The following is a 23,937-nucleotide window of genomic DNA, read 5'->3' on the forward strand; positions in this document are numbered from 1 at the left end:
GATCAGTCACAGGGCATGCAGCATGCAGTAAATGGAGAGCAGAGGTTAATAACCTGGAAGCATAGGATCTGAGAATGTGAGAACAAGTTAAAGACAAGAGTTCCTCTCCATTGTCACTGAGGGTCGAGAAGCAATGCTGCAGCGTAGAGCAGTGGGAGTGGGGGAAATAGAGTTTGTCCAAGACATACACATATCTCCGCAAGTGGCGGCAGGTATAACTGAAAGACAAGGGTAGAGGGAGACAAAACAGAAAAAAGAGGTGTTTGCCTTTAAGAAAGCTAAGTCATGGTTTAACATCCCTGGCTTTTGTGCCAAGAGACAATGGAAGATGCCAAGAAAGCAATGGAGCGGTTTGACATAAAACAACAGTTTCAAGAAACAGAGGGATCTGTTTGCCCCTGTGCCACACGCTGGTTCTGTCACTGCTGCACGGGGAATTCACCAGGTCTCACAAATTAGACACGAGAATTTGGGCTTCTTTTGGGGGTGTGTGTCACTTCTCTCCCTCCTCCCCCCACCTTTTTTTTTTCTCAGTATCATCTTAAGAAGAGTATCTCTCTCTCAACAAGCCAAAAAATTATAAATGCAGGAAACTGGCCTCCGGTTTACAAAGGCTACCTCTAAAATAAACCTAAGAATGTTCACAAAATTTTACTGCCTTTCATGAAAACTGACAGTTGACTTAAAAAAATCATACAGAATTATTGATCAGTGTGAAGTGCTCTTGCAGCCTGGGATTTCAATGGTAGAGTGTTGGAGAGTGTTCCTGTATTTAATTCTAGTTGCTCAAATGCTATGTTTAAGCATAACAGAGTTACTCAATTAAGACCTGGCCAGCTTTTCCACGAAGAACTACAGTCACTTCTATGAAGTAAATAAAAGGCAAGCAATAAAACATTTAAAATTTGTATTAAGCAACCCTGAATGTACCTAAGAAATATATTGCTTTTGCCTATGCACAGGATATCCTCCCACTCATAATGGAAAGGAAAATAAATTAGTGTAGTTCACCTGCAACAAACTGCATCACTGGAAAACTGGAGGCACACAGAAAATACAACCTCAACCAACTTTTATTATAGGGTTTGTATAGAAAATACTTGACTGCATAATGGTGATCAGTAAGTGCATAATGGGTGTGCCAAGTACGTGATGTGATACAATGGTGTGACTCAGTGATCTTACTGCTGGAGATCTTTTGGTAATCCTGGAGATCTTTTCCAACCTTAATGATTCTGTGATTCTAAGTTGTTCAGATGGTGCTTTAACCAGCCTAATATATTGTGAGACAAAAAAGTCAGCTCATGATGGTCCTACCAGGCTCTGCTACCCTCATGTGCAGCCAGGGGACATGGCTCTCTCCAAGACATACCCATGGAATGCTAAACTGTGAAAGTTTCCCACAGAGATTTATGAAATCAAGTCTCTGTGGCTGACTCTGGCAAGAACCAACAACTGAACTCTAGGCTCCAGCATTCTCACCAAATCAAAAAACCCCATTGTTTCATGGCTCCATAGGTGGAAAATTGGCCAGTGGTTATACACCCAACCACCTGCATTCCACAGGCCAGTGTCTCTCTAAATCCTTACCTGACACAGTCACATGTGGCCCAAACACTCTTTCCTGAGACAAAATCATTTGTGTACCTCAGGCAAAAAGCAGGACAAAAAAGAATGCCACCAACAGTTAATTGGTGCAATCAGTGGGGCTCTAAGCCCAAGGATGTATCAAAACTAACACCTCCTTCTGCTTTGCTTTAAACAACACTCACTACTGGGTTAAATCAATCCTATCTTTGCTCTGGAAGTTTAAGAACACAAGATCCCCTCTGCATTTCATTTGCAGATATGATAATCTTCAGGAGATGAAGAAGCTTCAAGGATGCAATTTCCTAAGCTTTCATGCCTTTTCTGCTTTCCTGACCACAGCACACTGTAAGCAAGACAGGTTATTCTATTCACTCCATAGGCCAGGGATGGACAAGACAAAGGATTTACAGGGTCACATGCTAAAGAAAACCCTCAATCCAAAGCCTGCCCTTCCAGCTACCCAGAGAGGCCACATTTTATTTTTTCCAAAACCAGAATAAAGAATGATGAATGAAACCAGAAGTCAGAATGATGCTTAGAAGATTTAAATGGTTCAATGTCCACTGTTATCATTTACTGTATTTAACAAGGCCTCTTATTAGGAAATTCCTTCCAGCCATTCAATGTACTTAGATTTACCAAGAAATTAAATGGGTCTTCCATTACAAAATTAGAATTATAGGATCCCAGGATGGTTTTGGTTGGAAGGGACCTTACAGCTCACCCCATCCCACCCACCCCTGCCATGGGCAGGGACACCTTCCACTGTCCCAGGCTGCTCCAATTCCCATCCAGCCTGGCCCTGGGCACTGCCAGGGATGCAGGGGCAGCCACAGCTGCTCTGGGCACCCTGTGCCAGCCCTGCCCACCCTCCCAGCCAGCAATTCCTCCCCAATATCCCAGCCAGCCCTGCCCTCTGGCACTGGGAGCCATTGCCTGTGTCCTGTCCCTGCCTTGTCCCCAGTCCCTGTGCAGCTCTCCTGGAGCCCCTTCAGGCCCTGCCAGGGGCTCTGAGCTCTCCCTGGAGCCTTCTCTGTGCAGCTGAGCACCCCCAGCTCTGCCAGCCTGGCTCCACAGGGAAAGTCACAGCAACTGTCTTTGCCCCTGCCAGCATTCTCCACGGATGGGAAGAACAAGACTCGATCCCATAACTACCACCACTGTATTTAGAATTAACTGGCCAACTGGGTGAGGCCACAGCACGTGGAGGAGGATGGAAGTTTCCCCAAAAATATCACTCAGAGGTTCTAGAGACACACACATGGTGACACAGTGCCAGCAGCACTGCCCTCCAAAGGTATTCCTAATTTTAAAGCTGAAGTTTTATACTGAGAAGTTTGATGCTAAACCCACACCAAGAGCAATGCAATCCCATAACTCCCATAACCCCACAGCCACTATGACCAGCAGAACTTAGATCATATTGAAGATTAAGCATTTCTGTTATTAAAACCTCTAAAATAAATCAGAATAAAATCAAGGTTTAAGAACCGAGTTCCTTTAAGGCCTTGTACTTCAAGAGACATTGACATCAATTTTCACTGACTACTTTTAAGTTTGAACTAAGTTTATTTGATCCACCAGAAATGAGGCTTGCAGCTACATCTACTTTTACATGTTACTGGAATTTTTGCTTTCTGCATGTTTTATGGGACACATTTATCTTACTTTATAGCAAACGGCGCACTTCAAGTACAATGTAGAACTGAAATTTTGGAAAAAGGACTACTGCAAAAAATGAAGACAATCATATTTGACTTATGGTGTGTGTCTGTGTGTGTGTGCATATGTGCTAATCAGGTATCCTGCTTATGTGGAGAACAAAACTGTAGCTCACACTGTACTAAAATCCCACTTCAAAACACTGACTGTAGTCCCCTCATATAAAAAGCCATCTGATTAACATTTTGAATTCTGACACCACAACATGAGAGTGTCCATTTCTAAAAACTAAAAGGTAGAGTGCCCTGTTATAAAACTGTATCAGGGAAATTAGGGTGGAATTGAGTTACCAAATAAAAAAAAAAACCCATTCATATATAACAGTAAACTACCACTTTCTTCTCTTTTTTATGGTAATGAAAATGAAAGAACTCCTCTCTTGCTTCTCACTACACAACAAAAAAAAAACAAACAACAATGTTCAAAAGAAGTTTCAATTTATGAAAAAATTTCCACACGCTCTGTTAAAACTTCAAGTGAATAATGCTCTTTAACAGCCACAAAAGCCACAGAACCCAAAACTTTCAGATACAAAGCAACAGAGATCAGCATCAGTATTTTGGCGACTAAAATGCCAGGATCCTTTCTGTCTTGATAGTTCCCCATTTCTCACTGGATCAGTTGGGATTCCCTGTGATTACAGAATATCAGTTGGATGGAAACGTAAACATGGAAACCCAACAACATTTTTAAGATAAGAGAAAATGCTCAAAACTGACAGCTATCACATCAAAGCACCAAATCCAGTCTTTATAAAGTCAGAATGTAGCAATTAGAAGGCTCCAAGGATTTAATTCCATAGGTATTTTTTAGGTTTCTTCTTTGCTTTTTACTTTCTCTACTGCACATTGAGGGTAGAAAATTGAAATGGACAAAAACTGAACAAAACACCAAAACCACCATAAAAAATGCTCACTTGCTAACCAACAATAATGTGAATTTTGGAATAAAGAAATATAGTTTAAGTAATTTGATACCGTAAAAGACAGCACAGAGAACCTGACATCTGTGAAGAAGCCTGTAAACTACCTGCTAATTGAGAACTCTTTCTACTCATGCTTCTGGCATCCATTAGTGATTCATTCCTCCCCTGATCCTGGCACTGTCTGATCTTGCCCAGCAGCTGGTATAAATTGAGAGGGCAGGGAGGAAGCTGCAGTATTGGCTGGCAAATGAAAAAAGAGAAGAGGAAAGTAAAAAATGAAAAGGAAAACACCACCAAACAAACCTCATTAGTAAGCTGTATCAACCTTCTAGAAAAATAAGAAAAAAAAAAAAAAGCTAATTTTCTCAAAGGGATCATTGGTCCTGCTTTTTAACTCTCCCCAACTTCTGAGCAGTCCTTTCCTCTGACACCCTGCAAAGGCAGCCTGTTCTCATCAAGAGGTGAATGCCTTCACCTGACTGCTCAAGAATACTCTCACCCATTTATCACAACCTTCCATAATCCTGGAGCTTTGGTCCTCTGCCTGAGAGCTTTTTAAATTTGTCTGAACCAGAAGTAGTTAAAAGGAAGGCTGAGATCCTCTGCTGTACTCACTGCTCATTGCCTGACATCAGGCACATGGAGGGAAAACATGTAACTTCTTCACACATATAAAATGAACTCAGTATATCAACATTTATTTGCAATTAAGTGCAAATTTGATGAACGCAAAGGAAAGTTTCCTTCCTTTTTCTTACCCCAATCAGTAAAGATATTCTGATGACAGCAGTTAAACAAGAGCATCAAAGACACACTTAAATATCTACAGGAGTTTGATGTGGAGGGTCAGAAGGAAGGTGCAAGTTTCCATGTGAATAAAAGAGAATGTTTTCAGTAGGAAGCCTTCTAGTCCAACAGCCTGGCCAGTTCAGGGATGACCAAGTTAAAGCATGCTAAAACACTGGCACAGGGTGCCCAGAGCAGCTGTGGCTGCCCCTGCATCCCTGCACTGTCCAAGACCAGGCTGGGCAGGGTTTAGATCAGCCTGGGACAGTGGAAGGTCCCTGCCCATGGGGTTGAAATGATGTTAAGACTGAAGATGCCTTCCAACCCAAAACATTCTGGGATTCCATGATGGATGCCCTCTCTAGGCTGTTCCAGGGTTTGACCACCCTCTCAGTAAAGAAATGCTTCCTAATGTCCAGTCTGAACCTCCCCTGGTGGTTTTGAACCATTCCCACACATCCTTTCATTAGCTCCCAGTGAGCAGAGGTGACTCTTTCAGGAAGGTGCTGCAGGGAGCAATGAGATTGTGCCTCAGCCTCCTTCTCCAAACTGGGCCAGCCCAGACTCTTCACCTGCTCCTCACAGGACACTCCTTCCAGCCCTTCTCTGGATGCATCCAAGGACCTTCACATCCTTCCCAGATGATGTGTCCAGAATGGCACAGAGTGCTCAAACAACACTGCAACAATGCTAAGCAAATGGAACAACCCCCTCCCCTGAACAAGAGGTTTTGCTGTGTTTGATGCACACAGGATGCAGTTTTCACTCTGGGAATGTCAGAGCACAGAAGGATGTCACAGCTGCCTGCAGCTTTAGTTAACCCCCTGATCATCTGGAAGCCCTCCAAGCACATTGTGTGAAACCATCAGAGAGTCAAAACCAACAAATAAATAAGACTTTGCTAAAGTTTCTCTGAAAGTTTCAACATCTTAATTGGCCACTGCCATTATTTTGGTTCAGGTGATCACATCACTTTCAATATTTAACTCAAACTCCACATTAATTCAAGAAGTGTACATAAGGCTATAGCCACAGACTAAACACCCAGCAAGAACAAGAGTTTGAAAATAAGAACTGCAGAAATTCATCATATGTTTACATTTATTTTTTCATCCAAAATTTAAGACTTGACCAAGACAACAGCACTAAGCAAAACATGCAAAGCCACTTACACCCTCATTTGTTTAAACTAGAAAGCTGATATTTTCTGTAGTGAAATCAACTGTCATTTTAAAATAAATATATCAAAAGCAAAAATGTAAACAGCACCAGGCCAACATCTTAACAACACAGAAAGGAAGCAAATTGGGCAGAGTATAGAAGAGTGGTATAAAACCAGTGTTCAGTAACCCCTCTACAAATACAACCTAGGCTGAAACAGCATATACAGGATTCAAAAGAAAAATTCTCAGTGTTAATGTTTATGTAATTGTAATTCATCATCTTTCTCTTGGCACATGCCAGATTTTATGAGAGCTATAAATCTTTAACGATATTGAGAAAAAGAAAGGTCTTGAAGACATACATGCCATGTGTATTAGCTCAGAGAAACTAGATTAATCTGCAGCAATAAAAAAAGCCAATTCTACTAAGCCTGATTAAATATTTAGGTCATATTGTTTCTGAGGTAGAATTTGAAAAATGCACAGCAAATAACATCTTTCCCTGAGCTTGAAGACTTATTGTATTTTCAAAAGGCAGCTATGTTACAACACGACTCTGCAGGAAAACCAATGAGAATGTCTTTAAAAGAAAAATGAATGAAAGTATAAGCTAATTAAACTAGTACATGTTAGTCAACACACCAAACCAGCTCTGTACACGTGGGCAGAACGTCACGACATGCAGTGAACATTTTATTAGCGTTTGTGTTTGATAATTTGTGTTCTAGGAAGTTCTGTTAGTCACTACCTCCTCTGTTACCAAAGACAAACCCAACCAAAATACATCCTGTACTCAAACACCAGATATATGATAACAACAACCTGTTGTTGATCATCCACTCCGTGAGAATTGATTTCTATTCTGCTTGAAATATCACCAATTAATGTTATTTCATAAGCCATGAAGAGCTGAAAGGCAAACCATCTCTCTGCTTATCTCAGGTTGGACAGGGCCTGGAGCAATCTGGTTTAGTGGAAGGTGCACCTGCCCATGGCAGGAGGGTTGGAATGAAATTATTTTTAAGATTCCTTCCTACCATGAGCCAGTCTAGGATTCTATGATTCTTGCAACAGTAAAATACATCATATACATCACACAAAAATAGAATTTTGGATTGAACTTTTCATTTCTGTTTAGCACTCTGCCACTGATGATACAATGAACTATGGTACTGATGAACCATAGCAGAAATCTATCTTTCAAATTGTTTTTCATTACCAAGAATGTTTTGAAAGATTGACATGCCCAGGTTCAAGGAAAGATGTTCTGGGATTCTTTGGGGCGAGTTTCTGCCACTGTGGTATTAATACAGTTAAACTGCTTAAGAAATCCCTCATTTTTCACACTGTTAAAGCATTTTTAAAATTATTATCCTTACATTAGAGTCATAATTAAGATGAAAGAGACCTGAGGGGGTCTCTAGTACAAACTTGTGCTCAAAGCACAAGGGTTAAAACTGTACCCACACCTGAGCAGGGGTTGAATCTCAGAAACCTCCAGGGAGGGAGACTCTACAACTTCCCTGTGCTGCTGTGCCAATTCTGCCATGAAAAGCTGCATTCCCCCCTCAGCCTGGAACCTCCTGACCATTCTCTCTCATCCTCCTGCCACACCCTTCTGTATAAAGAGCCTGGCTCCATCTCCTCAGCAGCCTTCTCATACATGTGGGAATGCTGCTCACCCTTTCTGAGAACCTCCTGCTGTAGCCTTGCCCCAAAACCTTCTCTCCTTCAGGCTAAACAAGCCCAGTGCCCTCAGGCCACTTTCCCACACCAGTTCCCAGCTATCATGCTGCCCTCCACAGAGCTCCCTCCAGTCTGGCAGCTACTCTGCTATGTCCAGAGGCCCAAAACCTGGATGCAGTTTTCCAGATGTGATCCAACACTGTGTTCTTGCACGAGCACAAGTCAACCCCCACTCTTGGGTGTGTTTTACCAGATCCTGTGGAGATGGATAGGTCAGTTCTCCAGTAATCCTGACTTGATCCTTTTCCAGTGCTGGCACTTTCCTTTCTCCCTGATCCCCACCTAATGTCCTCTTCTAAGTGACAATCTCACAGATTTCTAAAACTACTTAATTCCTGCGGGCCTCCTTTTGAGATGCAAGCATCCCTAAATTCATATCTTACATCATAAAGTGATGACAGGATTTTAAATTACATTACTGCTAAACAGCAGTTTGGCAGCGAGGGGTCATCCTGAGGTTAAAGGTGACATAACAACACAGAAGAGGACGAAAATTATTTAAATGCTTAAGAAGCGATTATTTGTGATAATGTGTCACAGATGTAAGTTCTCATGCCCTGAAGCAGCACTCTATCACAGTACTGGCCAAATGTACACGACAGGCTTATGAGAGGAGTATTATCTTTATGCATGGAAGTATTTATAGTGACAGAGGGCAAGGAAATGAAAGCCAAACAAGTTCTGGAGAAGTCTGATAGACTGAAAACAAAATGAGAAATATATGAGATTCTTCTGCAGAAAGGCCAAATTACTTGTGTACAGATGAAGTTCTACCAGAAACAACAAAAGGACTTCTATATTAAAAGCAGACAGAAATAACTGATGACCTATACACAAAAGAGATATAAAAGAGCTCAGAGGAAGTGTCTATTCAGTTCTGATGTTTCAGACAAAGGCAAAGGCTTTAATCACCCAGATGCACTAGTTACTTGGAAGTCACATATCCCTGCCAGCTTAAGAGATGCTACTATGGGAATGTTGTTTTGGAAACCTCCTGTGTTTTTATCCTTTGGCTAGACACTTGTGGTAATTCACAGGCTCTGCATGGGATTACAGGGATGCTACGACACCCTCATTAACAGAGGCATTTGCATCTCCATCTGCCTGAACCTGGAAAATCCTGTGTCAAAGACAGTGGCAAGAGAGGGCACAGCACCAAGGGCAGCAGAGTCTGAGCCACACTGCCATCCCTCAACCATCCATCCATCCATCCATCCATCCATCCATCCATCCATCCATCCATCCATCCATCCATCATCCATCATCCATCCATCCATCCATCCATCCATCATCCATCCATCATCCATCCATCCATCCATCCATCATCCATCCATCATCCATCCATCATCCATCCATCATCCATCCATCATCCATCCATCCATCCATCATCCATCCATCCATCCATCCATCATCCATCCATCATCCACTCATCCATCCATCATCCATCCATCCATCCATCCATCCATCCATCCATCCATCCACCCACCATCCATCATCCATCCATCCATCATCATCCATCCATCATCCATCCATCCATCCATCCATCCATCCATCCATCCATCCATCCATCATCCATCCATCCATCATCCATCCATCCATCATCCATCCATCCATCCATCCATCCATCCCTCATCCATCCATCATCCATCCATCCATCATCCATCTATCCATCCATCAATCCCTCATCCATCCATCCATCCATCCATCCATCCATCCATCCATCCATCCATCAATCCCTCATCCATCCATCCATCATCCATCCATCATCCATCCATCATCCATCCATCCATCATCCATCCATCATCCATCCATCCATCATCCATCCATCCATCCATCCATCCATCCATCCCTCATCCATCCATCATCCATCCATCCATCATCCATCTATCCATCCATCAATCCCTCATCCATCCATCCATCCATCCATCCATCCATCCATCCATCCATCCATCCATCCATCCATCCATCCATCCATCCCTCATCCATCCATCATCCATCCATCATCCATCCATCCATCCATCCATCCATCATCCATCATCCATCCATCCATCCATATCCATCATCATCCATCATCTATCCATCCTCCAGCCATCCATCCATCCATCCATCATCCATCCATTCCATCTCATCCATTCATCCATCCATCATCCCTCCATCCTCCATCATTCATCCATCATCATCCTCATCCATCCATCCATCCTCCAATCTATCCATCCATCCATCATCCATCCATCATCCATCATCCATCCCTCCATCCATCATCATCCATCCATCCATCCATCATCCATCCATCATCCATCCATCCATCCATCATCCATCCATCCATCCATCCATCCATCATCCATCCATCCATCATCCAGCCATCCTCCATCCATCCATCCTCCATCCATCCATCCATCCATCATCCATCCAGCATCCATCCATCCATCCATCCATCCATCCACCATCCATCCATCCATCCATCCATCATCCATCCATCCATCATCCATCCATCATCCATCCATCCATCCATCATCCATCCATCCATCCCTCCATCCATCCATCATCCATCCATCATCCCTCATCCATCCATCATTCATCCATCCATCATCCATCCTCCATCCATCCATCCATCCATCCATCCATCCATCCATCATCCATCCATCCATCCATCCATCCATCCATCCATCCATCAATCCATCATCCATCCCTAATCCATCCATCCATCCATCCTCCATCCATCCATCCATCCATCATCCATCCATCCATCCTCCATCATCCATCATCCATCCATCCCATCATCCTCCATCCATCCATCCATCCATCCATCCATCCATCCATCCATCCATCCATCCTCCATCCTCCTCCATCCATCCATCCATCCATCCATCCATCCATCCATCCATCCATCCATCCATCCATCCATCCATCCATCCACCAATCCCTCCATCCCCACCCCAGCTAACTGGGGTACTTGGAGACACACCCCAGCTCACAACTAACAAGTGACAGGAGCATGCCTCTACAAAACTTCATAGTAAATTTGTTTATTCATGACAAAACTAAGTGCACTTACCTTACCTAAAAGCCTGTTATTTCCTAAACTTGCTGAAGGTCATTACCATTAAAAAGGCTGAGTCATTCAATGGTTATAAGGACCTGCTGCACATTAAAGTTGTTAAATCCTGATTATTTTGCCTGTACCTACAGTTTCACCCTCCATTTACAAATGTGAGATGATTCAATGTGCAATATTGTCTTTGAGAGCCACATAAATGCCAGTGAAAATACATGGTGGTAGGAAATAGCTCAGTTTGAGTACATAGGAGAATCAGAAAATTCATAAACTGTTATTTTCTATTCCCAAAATCCATTAGAAAGGCTGTTTAAAAATCCTCACTGAAGTGTGGGGTCTGAATGAACTGAAAATTTCCATGTGTGGTGGAAAGGAAGGTTTTCAGGAGGCATTTGGAGGGCACTGACACAGGTCAGTTGGGTATTACACAGCCCTGCTTCCCTCCCTGCCTATCCCTGCCATGCCTATCCTGACTTCACACAAGTGGAGAGGAACATTAGTTCACTGCAGTGCAGAGCTGGAAAAATACTGGACGTATATAATGACATCAGTTAAAATGTGAAATAAGCAGCAGCCTGACACGGAAAAAAAATATAATTAATGCTATATTTTTGGCTACACTTTTGCTCCATATTAATGTTTACTTAGAACCATTTTAGTTTGTCTGATAAATCCTTAAAAGTTCATTATTCATTTCTTTAGATCACAGTGCGCAGTTTTTTCCAGAGAGAAAATTTCTAAAAAGGAAAGAGTACATGTTGTATCAGAATAAAGCATTAATGAGCCAAATACCCTGCAACTGAGGATAAATTACAGGTTCAAACAAGTCATTATCTTGAGTCACCTCTATTTCTGTTAAGGAACACTGTCCCATAAATACTTTCCACTCAAAACAAACTGAGAAGACAAGCCTGCAGCTTCTAGGATTCTACCAGAATGGCAAATAATACTTTCTAAAAGACCATCAGAATTCAGTTGTTTTCTTAAATCTCAGAAAAACCTTATGCAGGACAACTTATTGGTATAAAACAGTCTTTTTACAACACAAAAACTACAAGAATCACATCTAGATATCTCTAAGGACCCTTCTGACCCAAACCATTCTGTGACCTCCACACTGGATATCAGAATCCCAAATAATACAGTGAGACACAAACCAGCAACTGTTTCGGTGGCCTTAACAATTTTTCCATCTAAAATAAATCAAAATTGCATTAGCAGGACTGGAATAATCCTACTTGTTTTCTCATTTTTGCTTCCTGCAGCCATTAAACATGCAGAAAACTTAAGTGACACAATTCAGAATGACCTCAGTTTACTCTGCAAATTCGTCTGTAAAACAACACTAGAAGTCTATCACAAAAATAGTTGTTTCTCTACAGGTTTCCTCCAATATTTCTCCTTCTCTATCAGAAGAGATTTACAAGATCAACAGTTTCAAGGTTCCACCAAAAAACAAAAGTTTAATTCCCCAATTTGAACGCTACAACAAGTTATACTGTTTCCAAAGAGCTTAGGCAGCCACAGTAACAATGAATGGGCCATTCATAATAATTAAAGATGCCACAATGGGGCCTTCTCCCGCCTAACTTCAGCTCTGGGTGCCCTGAAACAGAGATCAATGCTTCAAAAGACCTCAGTTCTATGCTGATTTGAATCACATATCTTGCCAGGCAGCAACTTGCAGTTTGTATGACTCTGAAATACACAATTTTCTGAATGGCAGAGCACGGGTTGTAGTAGTCTTGCCCCCCAAAAGTGAGAGAATTATCCTGCTGGTTGCTGTCTACAAGTCAGCAGATAGACAAAGTGGTCCATGGAAGAGCAAACTACCTTGTACAAAGCTGAGCTTTCAGAGTGGTGCATATTTTGACACTAAATACCTTTTCAAGCCAGATCACCAATCAAACTGTCATTTTTAAGGAGTCCTGTGGCCATTAACTGCAGAACAGAAGATAAAACAGTTTAACTACTCTGCTCCACGTGAGAAGACCATGACACAGAGAGAAGCAACTGCTTCCCCAGCAGCCCTCCGTGGCCCACCCTGATCCCATCTGTCCATCTGGGGAGCCCCCATGACCCCTGAGCTGGGGGTCCTGCCCTGCAAATACTTCCAATGGCACGTGGGGCACTCGACTGCTCACGCCAGATGGGGGACGAGGGTATTACTGTCCCATCAGATGCCCACTCAGAATCCCCAGCAGGTTCAACCAGGCTTAAACCAAGTTCAATGATATTTCCATGCTGGAAACAGCTGATATCAGCCTAAAACCTCACCTCCATATGTTACACACAGGCAAAAACAGGCGAGAACACATGGGGCAGTCCTCTTGCTGTTGACATAGCTAAAGCAGCATTTAGTACATTTGACCACAACTACACTCAATTCTTAGTAACAAAGGATGATTCTTTCCTCTTAAAAAATTAACTTCATTCTATTTACATCCCTAAGTTGTGCCAGCAAGAGCCCATTTGCTACTAATATTCTCTTTTCCCTTGTCAGAACAATTGTTGTCTTCCCTTTTGTCACAGCTTTTCCTACTAATTGCAATGACACCTCCCAATTTTGGAATGGCTGATCAGCTTATAAGCTTCCCCACAGCTAATCTAGGTCAACAAGCTACTAATAAGGCCAGCATATGTTTCTTTTATTTAACGCTATCAGATCTTTATAAATCACTTCTGTCTCCCAATAAAAGGCACCCCAGGGATTCTGCAGGTTTGAGGAGTAACAGTGACACAGAGCAGAGAATGAGGGGCACAAAAAGCACTGCACACAGAGCAGGGAGCCTGTGCCTGAGCACAGCTCAAGGAAGAGAAGGCAAAGCTGCCTGAGGCTTCACCAGGTGACTCAAACAATGTGTCCTACTGCACACACAGCCTTGGCTTCTGGCAGCCCACTGGTGCTCAGGGGCTTGAAGTCACTTGATCTTCCATTTCCACAGTGTCCTCTTTCAAACATGGCCTGAGCATGAAAATATCATGAAGGCCCTTTTTCTGAGAAGACATTACTTTTCAATCTATTTGGAATGCTTAATAAAAATGGGACTACCACTTTTGCTGCACTACATAGGGGTTAAAAAAACCCCTCATTATAAAGCAGTTTCTCATAAACAGAGTATTATTTTATCACAGAATCACAGAATGGCTTGTGTTGTAAGACATTTTAAGGATCACCCAGTTCTACCCCCTGCCATGGGCAGGGACACCTCCCACTGTCTCAGGTTGTTCCAAATAAGATCCTGGACAATTCCAGGGATGCAGGGGCAGCCACAGCTGCTCTGGGCACCCTGTGCCAGCCCTGCCCACCCTCCCAGCCAGGAACTCCTTCCCAATATCCCAGCCAGCCCTGCCCTCTGGCACTGGGAGCCATTTTACATCCAGGCTAGACAATAAATTGTTTTTTTCTGAACAATTTCAAAGTTAAGAAGCACTAAATTGTCTTTAAGGATTTTGATTCTTACTTTTGAGGCAAAGTCAACCAGCCAGGTCTGCAGCCATCCATTCTGAAGAGGATTTATTGCTAGAACCTGGATCTCATAGCACACAGTAAATACCACCCAAGTGAAGGATGGAGAGAAAAATCAATAGAGATTTTTCAAAGTAACAAATTCACCAGTCCAAGTATTGTTATGGCAACAGAAGTTTGTTGGGATGAACAGGTCATCAGCTACTGCTCTAAAGCAAACACAGAAAATTAAACAAGCTGTTTAAATTGCAGATCAATAACCTGAAGCCATATCCACAGAAAGATGCTCTTGCCTGCTCACCTCAGTGGCATGATATCTGCATGAAAATAATCAGGGATAGGAATTACTAAAAGCCACTGTTTCTACCAAAGCTTGGAATTGGAGAGTAGGTTTGTGGGCTTCCTGCACTGACAGTGAAATTAACATAAGCCTGAGGTTAAAGATCACATTTAGAAAATTTAGAAAATAGTCATACTGTTGTGATAACTATCACTGAAATATATTTTTTTTAGCAAACCCATATGTGATTCAAAAGAGGACAAAAAATTACCTTTTATTCTTGAACAGTTCAGACTGGAGGTACTTAAGTTTCACTATCAAAAACCAGAGATTTTTTACTATTCCCATCATGTTATCTGCAGAGGCAGATTTCAGTGCTCTAGTGAAACTGTTCATTGCCCTCAATTCATTTCTTTCTTCTTTTCTTTTGGTTAAAAAGAGAAATGGAAAAGCTGATTCTCAGAGGGCTCACTATTGAGCAGTACAAAGCTGATGCTTAGAGGGTTCAGTATTTAACAGCTCTGGCCACAGGGCACTAATTCCAAGAAGTTTCATCGTTTATTATGTTATAATTTAACCTGTGAAGTCTCTCAATGTCTGCTGCTGTGGGAGCAGGAGCAGTCTCTTTTCTCTAGGGCCTGCCATTGTGAACACTTCTCTGCTATGATTAAGAGATCAGTAAACTGAGATTTAATTTAATGGCCCAATTAAGAGATGAAGATTTGAACCCTGATTGTAAAACCCTTGTCTACTGATGGTTCCTACAGTGCCATTACAGCCTACCCAAGCCCAGGCTCCTGTGCATGGTGTGCTGCAAACCTGTGGCCTCCAAACCATCCCCAGAGCTCTGCAGCTCTAAGCAACATAAACCCTGTGTTCCAACAGGACCAATGGAGAAGGAATAAAGGAGGGTGGAACCAGTTTTCATGTGATGTGTTAATAATTATATAGGTTATAAATCAATCACTGAGCATCTTACTAGTGTTATCTTGCTTTTTGATTACTGAAAGCTGACATTCCTGAAAAGAAGGAGTTTTCCAAACTAAGGATTCCTAGTGTCAAAGGGCTTCAACTCCCAAACCTGAAACAATTTTAGGAAGTTTTTTTATCTGAAAAACTGCTCTAATTAAACCCCATTCACTAACCTGCTGTAAGATAGATGCCAGAATGTGGAGCTTAACAAAATTACTGCACACTCTATTCACCTAATTCTATTTGCTCAATTTAGACATCTCAGTTGAAGTCTGAAATACCAACTTAGCTCAAATCTTATAATCTAAAAATTACAACTTCTGTATGAGAAGAAGCACTTCTGTTCTATATCCACATTTCCAAATGAGAATTAAATTAGAAAGCAAACAAGTTTGAAGCATCTATGCAGCAACCTGGATTATGCTTCCCAGTTTTTCCCCTGAAGAAGCACCTTTGATTTTAAGAACTCCATCTCACTAGTTCTTTGCTCCAGCTATCCCATTGCTATTCTCCAATGACAGAGGAAGCTCCTTGCTAAAGAGCTTCCCTAAACCACTCTGGACATCAAAGAAAAAAAGGCAGGAAAACCAGAATGCTCACAGAGTTTAATGTTGTGTGAGAGACAAATTTGTTTATCTTTCTATGTGAGCAGCCTAGAGAATTTTGAACCAACAATTATTCTCATTAGTGGCACTGCTAAATAATATCATTAAGCAATTGGAAAATTTTAATTTCATCACATTCACACACTAACAATTTCAGATTTTTCAGTTCACTGTAGCCTCTAAAACACGGGTCAGATCACATGGGTCTTGCTGCTCTATAAGCATTTTTCTTCTTTGTTGAAACACAGCAATTCACACAAATTTTTCTGAGCAGAGAATGGACAGAGCAGCCCTGGGAGAAGGAGCTGGGGGTGCTGTGGGTGAGAGCTGGAGCTGCCCAGCCTGAGCCCCCCTGCCCTGGGCTGAGCCCCCAGCGTGGGCAGCAGGACAGGGGGAATTCTGCCCCTGTGCCCCTGTGCTCAGGTGAGACCCCACCTGCAGAGCTGCTCCAGCCCTGGGCTCCAGCAGCACAAGGACGTGGAGCTGCTGCAGCCAGTGCAGAGGAGGCAGGAGATGCTGCAGGGCTGGAGCCCCTCTGCTCTGGAGCCAGGCTGGCAGAGCTGGGGGTGCTCAGCTGCACAGAGAAGGCTCCAGGGAGAGCTCAGAGCCCCTGGCAGGGCCTGAAGGGGCTCCAGGAGAGCTGCACAGGGACTGGGGACAAGGCAGGGACAGGACACAGGCAATGGCTCCCAGTGCCAGAGGGCAGGGCTGTATTGGGTATAAGGGAAAATTTTTTTTACAGTTACTTTAAAGTAAACATTGAATAAAGTCTCAAGCAAACCAGTCTAGTGGAAGGTGGGATGAAGGTGGAACGAGATGGGCTTTAGGGTTCATTTCCACTGAAACTATTCTGGGATTGCGTAAAATACATTTCAGTAGCAATACAATATTCCTGTAGAAACTCACACATTACAACTTAAAGACATTTTTTAGTTCAGCATAAAAAGGGCATAAAAAGCAGAGTTTAAAGCAACATCCTGTACTCTTTTTCCTAAACAACAGTCATAAACATTTTTACTCTGGAAAATCCCATCAGAGTTCCGTAAGAGGAAACCATACCAAAGAAATTAAATTACTAACACAGAAAACCATAAAGCAAATAAATGGTTTGGTTGGGTAACTGAAACTTCTCAAATACAGCAGCACTTCTCATCAAGGATAGCAATTTTCACAGTAGCTTAAGAAACATAATCAACCCTACAAAAAGATGAAGACTACTGAAGAGTAAAAAGGGAATTCAGGGCTTCATCCTCCTCTCAGATGTGAGGAGCTAGTGCAGTGCAGTCAGACTTTACAAGCATTGATGCATAAGGACACTACTCATAACTTACTAAAAAAAAGGAGAAAAACAACGTTTCCAGCTGGTACATATGTCTCCAGGTTTGCTCTCCAAGCAGGTACAGCAGGGCTGTGATGACATTACACCCCACTGCACCCCTCAGCATGCAAGTTGTCCAGGTCTCTGATCTGTACCCCCTTCTTTTCTAATTCCACTCAACTCCTACCAGCATCAGGAGAATTGACACAAACTTCTTTCCTCATGCCATTCCCTGAATCTCACTGAAACCTCTGTGACTACCAAAGAAATCAGCAAAAGTGCAACCAGTAGAGTTCTGAGTGTCTCACACAGCTCTGCACATGAGCAGCTGTGGTGATAATACAGCAAAAAAGGAAATCTGTGTAACATTTCTAGCCCCATGAAGTCACTTAATGTTACAAGTCCACATCTAATTAGTGAGGTGCATGGCAACCTCTAGTGGCATATGCCTGCTTAGGAAACAGCAAACATTCCAACACATGAAGCTATAGGAAAAGCATTTGCCTGAAGTGATCAGTCCTCTTCTTGTCAGTAATTTTATTAGAATGACATGGAGAGGAGATGCCAGGACACAGCTGATCTGAGGAAGACCCTCCCCAAGAGTTCAGATACTACAGCAGTCAGGCAGGCTGCAGAAAAGCCAGGTATCATGAACAAAAGCTGTTTCCAAATAGGTTAAAGGAATTAATGCCAACTGACTTGTAGTGTAAGATGACAAACTGAGCACCTGCATTACAATGCAGGTACATTTAGATATAATTTAAAGATACTACAAAGTAGTAGCAGCACTCCACCAGTGCAGTACCACCCTCAGAAATCTGCTGATAAAAGAGCTCTGAGTAATTAAACACAAACCCCAGGCAGCAGAGCATAGAGAATCTCAGAACCACAGAATATTCTGAACTGGAAGGGACCCACAAGGATCATTGAGTCCAACTCTTCAGTGAATGGCCCATACAGGGATCAGAGAACACAAGGATTTCAAAGTCAGGATAATCTACAACACAGGACATCCAACACTAAGTGAACCCTGGATGTTACTAGGAAACATCTATTACTTCTATTTTTAACTTCCAGCATCTGCTTGTGATAGATTTACACAAATCTGACAATTTTCATGCTTTGCTGGAATGTGATACAAATCACCCAACATTATGAAGCTGTATTTTACTGAGCTCTTAAATGACTATATTGAATATTCCCAGCTCATTCTTTCACAGAAAATAGTCTTCAGATTTTAAAACAATTGGCTGTCTCTGCTCAGAATAGGATTAGGAAAAAGCCTGCATGGAAATGGAATTAATTCTCACATTAAGGAAGGAGTCATTAGAGCATCTGGTGAGGTTTAAATTATGACTGTCTATTCAGTTGTATTGCTAAGCAGATTTTAAGTGTTTGAGAGCTACTTAATTTAGAAACGTATACCCTGAAACACTTCACATAATATAAAGTACAATTTAGATTTTCCTTCGCAGAAAACACTTTCTCATTAAGATGTTTGTATTCTGAAGGCAAAGGAGATTAGGAGTATAAAAATACATATTCTGTTTTGGCATCATGGGACAAATCTGTGTCCACCACTGCTGGCTAAATTCAATAACTGTGGATAACAGACTTCCTAAGGTAGAAAAACAAAGGACCATATACGACTCAAACAGCAGCCCCTTAAGAAATAAGTGTATTTGCACTGCTTTTCTTGGTAACTATGAAACTTCATAGCAAATCCAGTGCATTTTGAGAGGAAATCAGGTTAAAATACTTCCTTGATTGTGATTAAACCTGCCAGAAATCCAGGGCTGTAAAGTTCCTGAGAAGAAAATACAGTAAAGTCTAACAGGAGACAGGCTGCTCCTGGAACTGGCTCTTCCTTCCAGCCTGCCCGTGTCCTAGTCCCACAGGACACTTTACAACAGATTTTAATACATTTTTAAAGTAGTGTCTTTTGATTTACAAGCAATCATAATCACAGCGACAAATTAAATTCCAGTCTTGGTGGTCGTTTTTGCCTATTGTCCAGATGTACAGTTTTCTAACTCCAGAATAAGATTCTCTTTCCCTAACAGTCCTCTTGTTTTGCTGGTTCTGTTTCAAATCTAAAGTCAGCTCCTTCATTTCAATTTCCACTTACAATAATATGGAGTACCTGGCTACAAGAAGACAGAAGCTTAAAAACAACAGCATGGAATACCTTTGCACTATGTAAAGATGTCATAGTATACATAATAAAGATCTAATTGCCTTTTTTTTGCTTCTTCAGTTGATGAGTATGAGTATTTTCTCTATCAACCCTTACATACTTCCAGGCAGAACTATACAGCTCTAACCCTGCTGGAACCCAATGGCAGCATCCTTGTCTCTGCTGTCCTACCAGACTAACACATCTACAGTTCTCCAAACTGAGGGCACTGAGGTCTCAGACTAATTTATGGAATCACAGAATAGAACTGTAGAACCATTTAAGTTGGAAAAGCTCTTGAAGACCATCAAGTCCAACCATTGCCCCAGCACTGCCCAAGGCCACCACTGACCCATGTCCCAAGTGCCATATGGCTTTTAAACACACTGGATTCAATGACCTTCCACTCTGACAGAATTTCCTTTCTGTGTTTTCTGCCATTCAACTCTTTGCTTTCTTTCCACACACGTCAGTGTCAAGCAGCAGAACAAGTCTGTCTGCCTCCAATAAGAATATCATAGCTAAACATCAAGCAGCAATGTTAAGGTCATGCTGTAACCATGTAGATCGAGAGACATGAGGAATACAGCTCCCAAACACTACAGGATCCTAAGAAAATGCTGCATGAAATGAGTGAAAGAGAAATTCTTGAGTCTTGAGACTAGCAAGATAACTGCCTCAAATGTAACCAGAAGAACACTTCTCACTTTGGGCTGCAGAAACAGACATAGAATAAAATGAACAACATCAGAATCCAGGATTCTAGGAACAAGCTCTGAAGTGGCAAATGAAATATCACAGTAAGAACCAGGCCAAGTTTTTGAGTCAGAGAAGTGTATCTCACACAGCACCAGGATCTCTGACTTCAGAGTATTTCAAACGCTTGGAAAACTCAGACTTCATGTCTATGATTTGAGAAATGAGCACAGCAAATATCTAAGACAATGTCTGTGGCAAGGGGAAAATAGCTCCATTTCAAACTCTGAACCCTCTTTAGTTTTGCCAAGGGTATGAAAAGAGGGCAAGTCTCAGGCAGGTGAAAGGCACCAACACAATGCATTCATTCTGGTAACCTGTCCTACTTTTACCACCAACCATTTTCAAAGGAGAAGTGTCTTGGAGAGAATTAAATCCTTAAGAACAAGCTGTATGTCATGTTAACCCAGTCCTTGACAAAGTGTACAGGTACACAATTATTATTTTTGGCACGCAGTCTGTACCTGACAAGCCCTGTAACAATTTATTCCAAATCACATTAAAAAGGACCTTCCCAGTTTCCCTTGGAGCGTGGAGCAGGGCTGGCTGCCAAGATGAGAAGGATGCCTGGCACAGGGTTACCTGCCTTTACAATGTGTTCTGCAGCACAGAAACACAATGGGAAGGACCAGCCACAATATCTTCAAAGTTCTGGCTTTGTTTTAGAACCAGAGCAGATATTGACTACTGACTACTATACAGGATCATAAACTCTATCATTTGAAAAGCACAGATCTAGGCTTTATAGCCCATATCTGCAGGGTATTGCTACAAAATGATCATTTAATTATATCTGATTTTAAAAACAGACCATTTGTCAAATATGCAGGAAGAAATAAGCTGAAAATCCATGCAGTATAGTACTTGAGAACCACCATTCAGTGCATATTTATAATAACTGGATACAAGACTGAATTTTTAATTCACACAAACCTCTGAAAACCTTCTGTTTTGAAGGCAGTTATTGAGCTGTTCTGTTAAGAAAATCAAAAGGCAGAAGTTTCTCAGACAGAGAAACTAGTATCTTTTCTGTCCATTCAGAGCAGGTTCAAATATAGAGCAAGTAAAATTTATTCTGGGATTATTTAGTTACACAGTTATCATTTCTGCTGTTTAGTTCATTGGTATCTACTAAGGCACATAAAACTAATGTTTTTCTACCACTACAGCATACAAAATTCAAGCTCCTCTACTCCTGAGATTCAGTAAAGATGATTTTCTAGCAGAGTCTTTATATTTACCTGATGATCCTCTGAGCAGCATACTGATGCAGCGAGCGGAACTGTGCTGACATATTTGCTAAGGCTGCCAGACAATTTGTATGAAGGTATTTGTCCTGTCAGAGAGAAGAGGAAAGATAAAAAACCAACACATCAAACTGTTTGTTGGATATGCACTGACACCTCTTGCAGGAATCATTCACAAGGTTGAGTAATACATGTTGTTTTAAAAGCACAGGCAGAAATGCAAAGCATATATACATGGTGATGTGTGAACATGTTTTCTTAAAATGTAAGGCTTATAAAAGAGTGATTCCATACAGATTTCAGAGTGTATACATACATATATGTATAGACATCTTTGTATTTGTCTTTCAATGTTCATTTACATTTGCACCACAGCTGTAACACATACATGAAGACATTTTCCTCCTCACTACCTTCCTGTCTCTCCCTCTAGTAATCTGATCCTAAAACTTCCTACTTCATAACCCATCTCCCTATTGATTCTTTCACACCATTCCATACACCCCACAACTACAACCATACCATACTTCAGAACACTGGTCCTCATCTCAGCATCCCTGAAACCATTTGATCAGATAAGCATTTATCTGATGACCCTTTCAAAGTCAAGGGCTCTCACAGAATGAAACTTTCCCACATATCCAATTCAAAAGGGATTAATTTCCCTATTCAAGTCTAAAATATTAATTTACATAACAGATTCTAAATACTACAAATATAGGCCAAATCTGTTCTTGTTCCTTCCAGTTCTTTTTATCATAAAGTAAAATCCCAAATTTTTGCAGTTTAAAATATATTTAATATTTTGGCTACTGTTTAATGTAAAAATTCTGTGACTTCAATTGTTGAAAAGAATCAGAAGTGCACGATATTGTGTTTGCAAAAAAGGTAAAAAATCAAATGCTTGAAATAATGCACAAAATCAACCTAGGCTATGAGGCTGTGAAGTTAAGACAGTTTTGCTTTGCCAGAGCTCAAAAAGCTCTTCTGGCCCAGTCCCTGTCATACTTCCCCAAAAAATTAACAATAAATAGACCAGAAATTCCTTCCCACTTTTAAGTCATTCAGAAAGACAAACAGCCTATAAGGAATCATTTCTTCTCATGAAACCAAGGAACTCTTTCTTCTTGACTGAAGATGAGCTTGATACCTGAATTAAGGTCTTTAGAGAACCATACTCAATGAACTGGAAGACAACTGAGAAATTGTGTTACAAGTTCACAAACACTTAGTTAACACAGCTGATCCATTTTCTTCCCTCCTGCAAAAACCAATGCCAAAACCAGATGCCAACTGATTGCAACAAAATTAGTAAAATTCCACCTCCTGTTTGAAACTGATTTCAAGCTGCTGAGGTTTGGAATTTGCAAGTGCTCCACATAGCTCTTACCCTTGTCCGTGTCATGTTGTACTGGATGGTTCTTATCACAACCAGTATCAGAAGACTCCCAAGTGAGATCTCTGTTAGGACACGCTCAGCATACCAAGTGATGTTTTTCAGTATCTGCAAAAGAAAAAAAATACAAGAACAAGATTCTTCAGCACCTATGTCTGAATAAGAACTTAGAAAATTGTCTGGAATCTCACATTCCTTAAGACATAAAAATTAGTTTCCAGTCTCAAATGCGGTTTCATTTTTGTATTCCAAATCATAACTAAAACAAAATTAACAAAAAAAAGTTGGATCTCTGCAGCATTATCACCTTGTAGATCTCACCAACTTTAAGTCATATGGAAACATACCAAGTGTAGAAAGATGATTACTTTTGGCACTTCCCTAATTTCTATACCCTGTGCCACCACACTCATATATTCGTTTTGATTTTACCCTTTACACTTTATAAAGTCTTGATTTACACCCAAGACTCCTGAATAATTCTGCCAATGCTCTGCCATTCTCCCTTGTCACTGGCTGGGTAAGAGGCAGCACACAGGACTGATGGGCAAGAGCACACACAAAGAAGGTCAGGGGCAGATCAGCAGTGTGGCTTCACACTGAAGCCTTTCCCTTGAAAAGTATGAAGTCTCTTACTCTAATACTTGGAGGCAGTAATCAAGTAGATTATGAGCTTTGTATCTTTCACTGCCCTTCACTATCAGGGTGGATGAAGTTAACCACCATTTCCA

At 41.5% G+C, this 23,937-nt stretch overlaps 1 protein-coding gene across 6 annotated transcripts in view; it reads right to left on the bottom strand.

Moving 5' to 3' along the window:
* DYM (dymeclin) overlaps positions 1 to 23,937 on the bottom strand; it is a 210,659-nt gene that overhangs the window by 93,197 nt on the left and 93,525 nt on the right. For all 6 annotated transcript variants that reach the window (XM_079330337.1, XM_079330336.1, XM_079330339.1 and 3 more), the window contains 2 exons: positions 23,201 to 23,314; positions 21,805 to 21,899 (listed from right to left, as the gene is read on the bottom strand). In XM_079330337.1, coding sequence (XP_079186463.1) covers positions 21,805 to 21,899; positions 23,201 to 23,314 — 209 coding nt within the window. The remainder of the gene's footprint in view (positions 1 to 21,804; positions 21,900 to 23,200; positions 23,315 to 23,937) is intronic.

The sequence above is a fragment of the Erithacus rubecula genome (assembly GCF_903797595.1).
Source record: "Erithacus rubecula genome assembly, chromosome: Z".
Classification (NCBI taxonomy): domain Eukaryota; kingdom Metazoa; phylum Chordata; class Aves; order Passeriformes; family Muscicapidae; genus Erithacus; species Erithacus rubecula.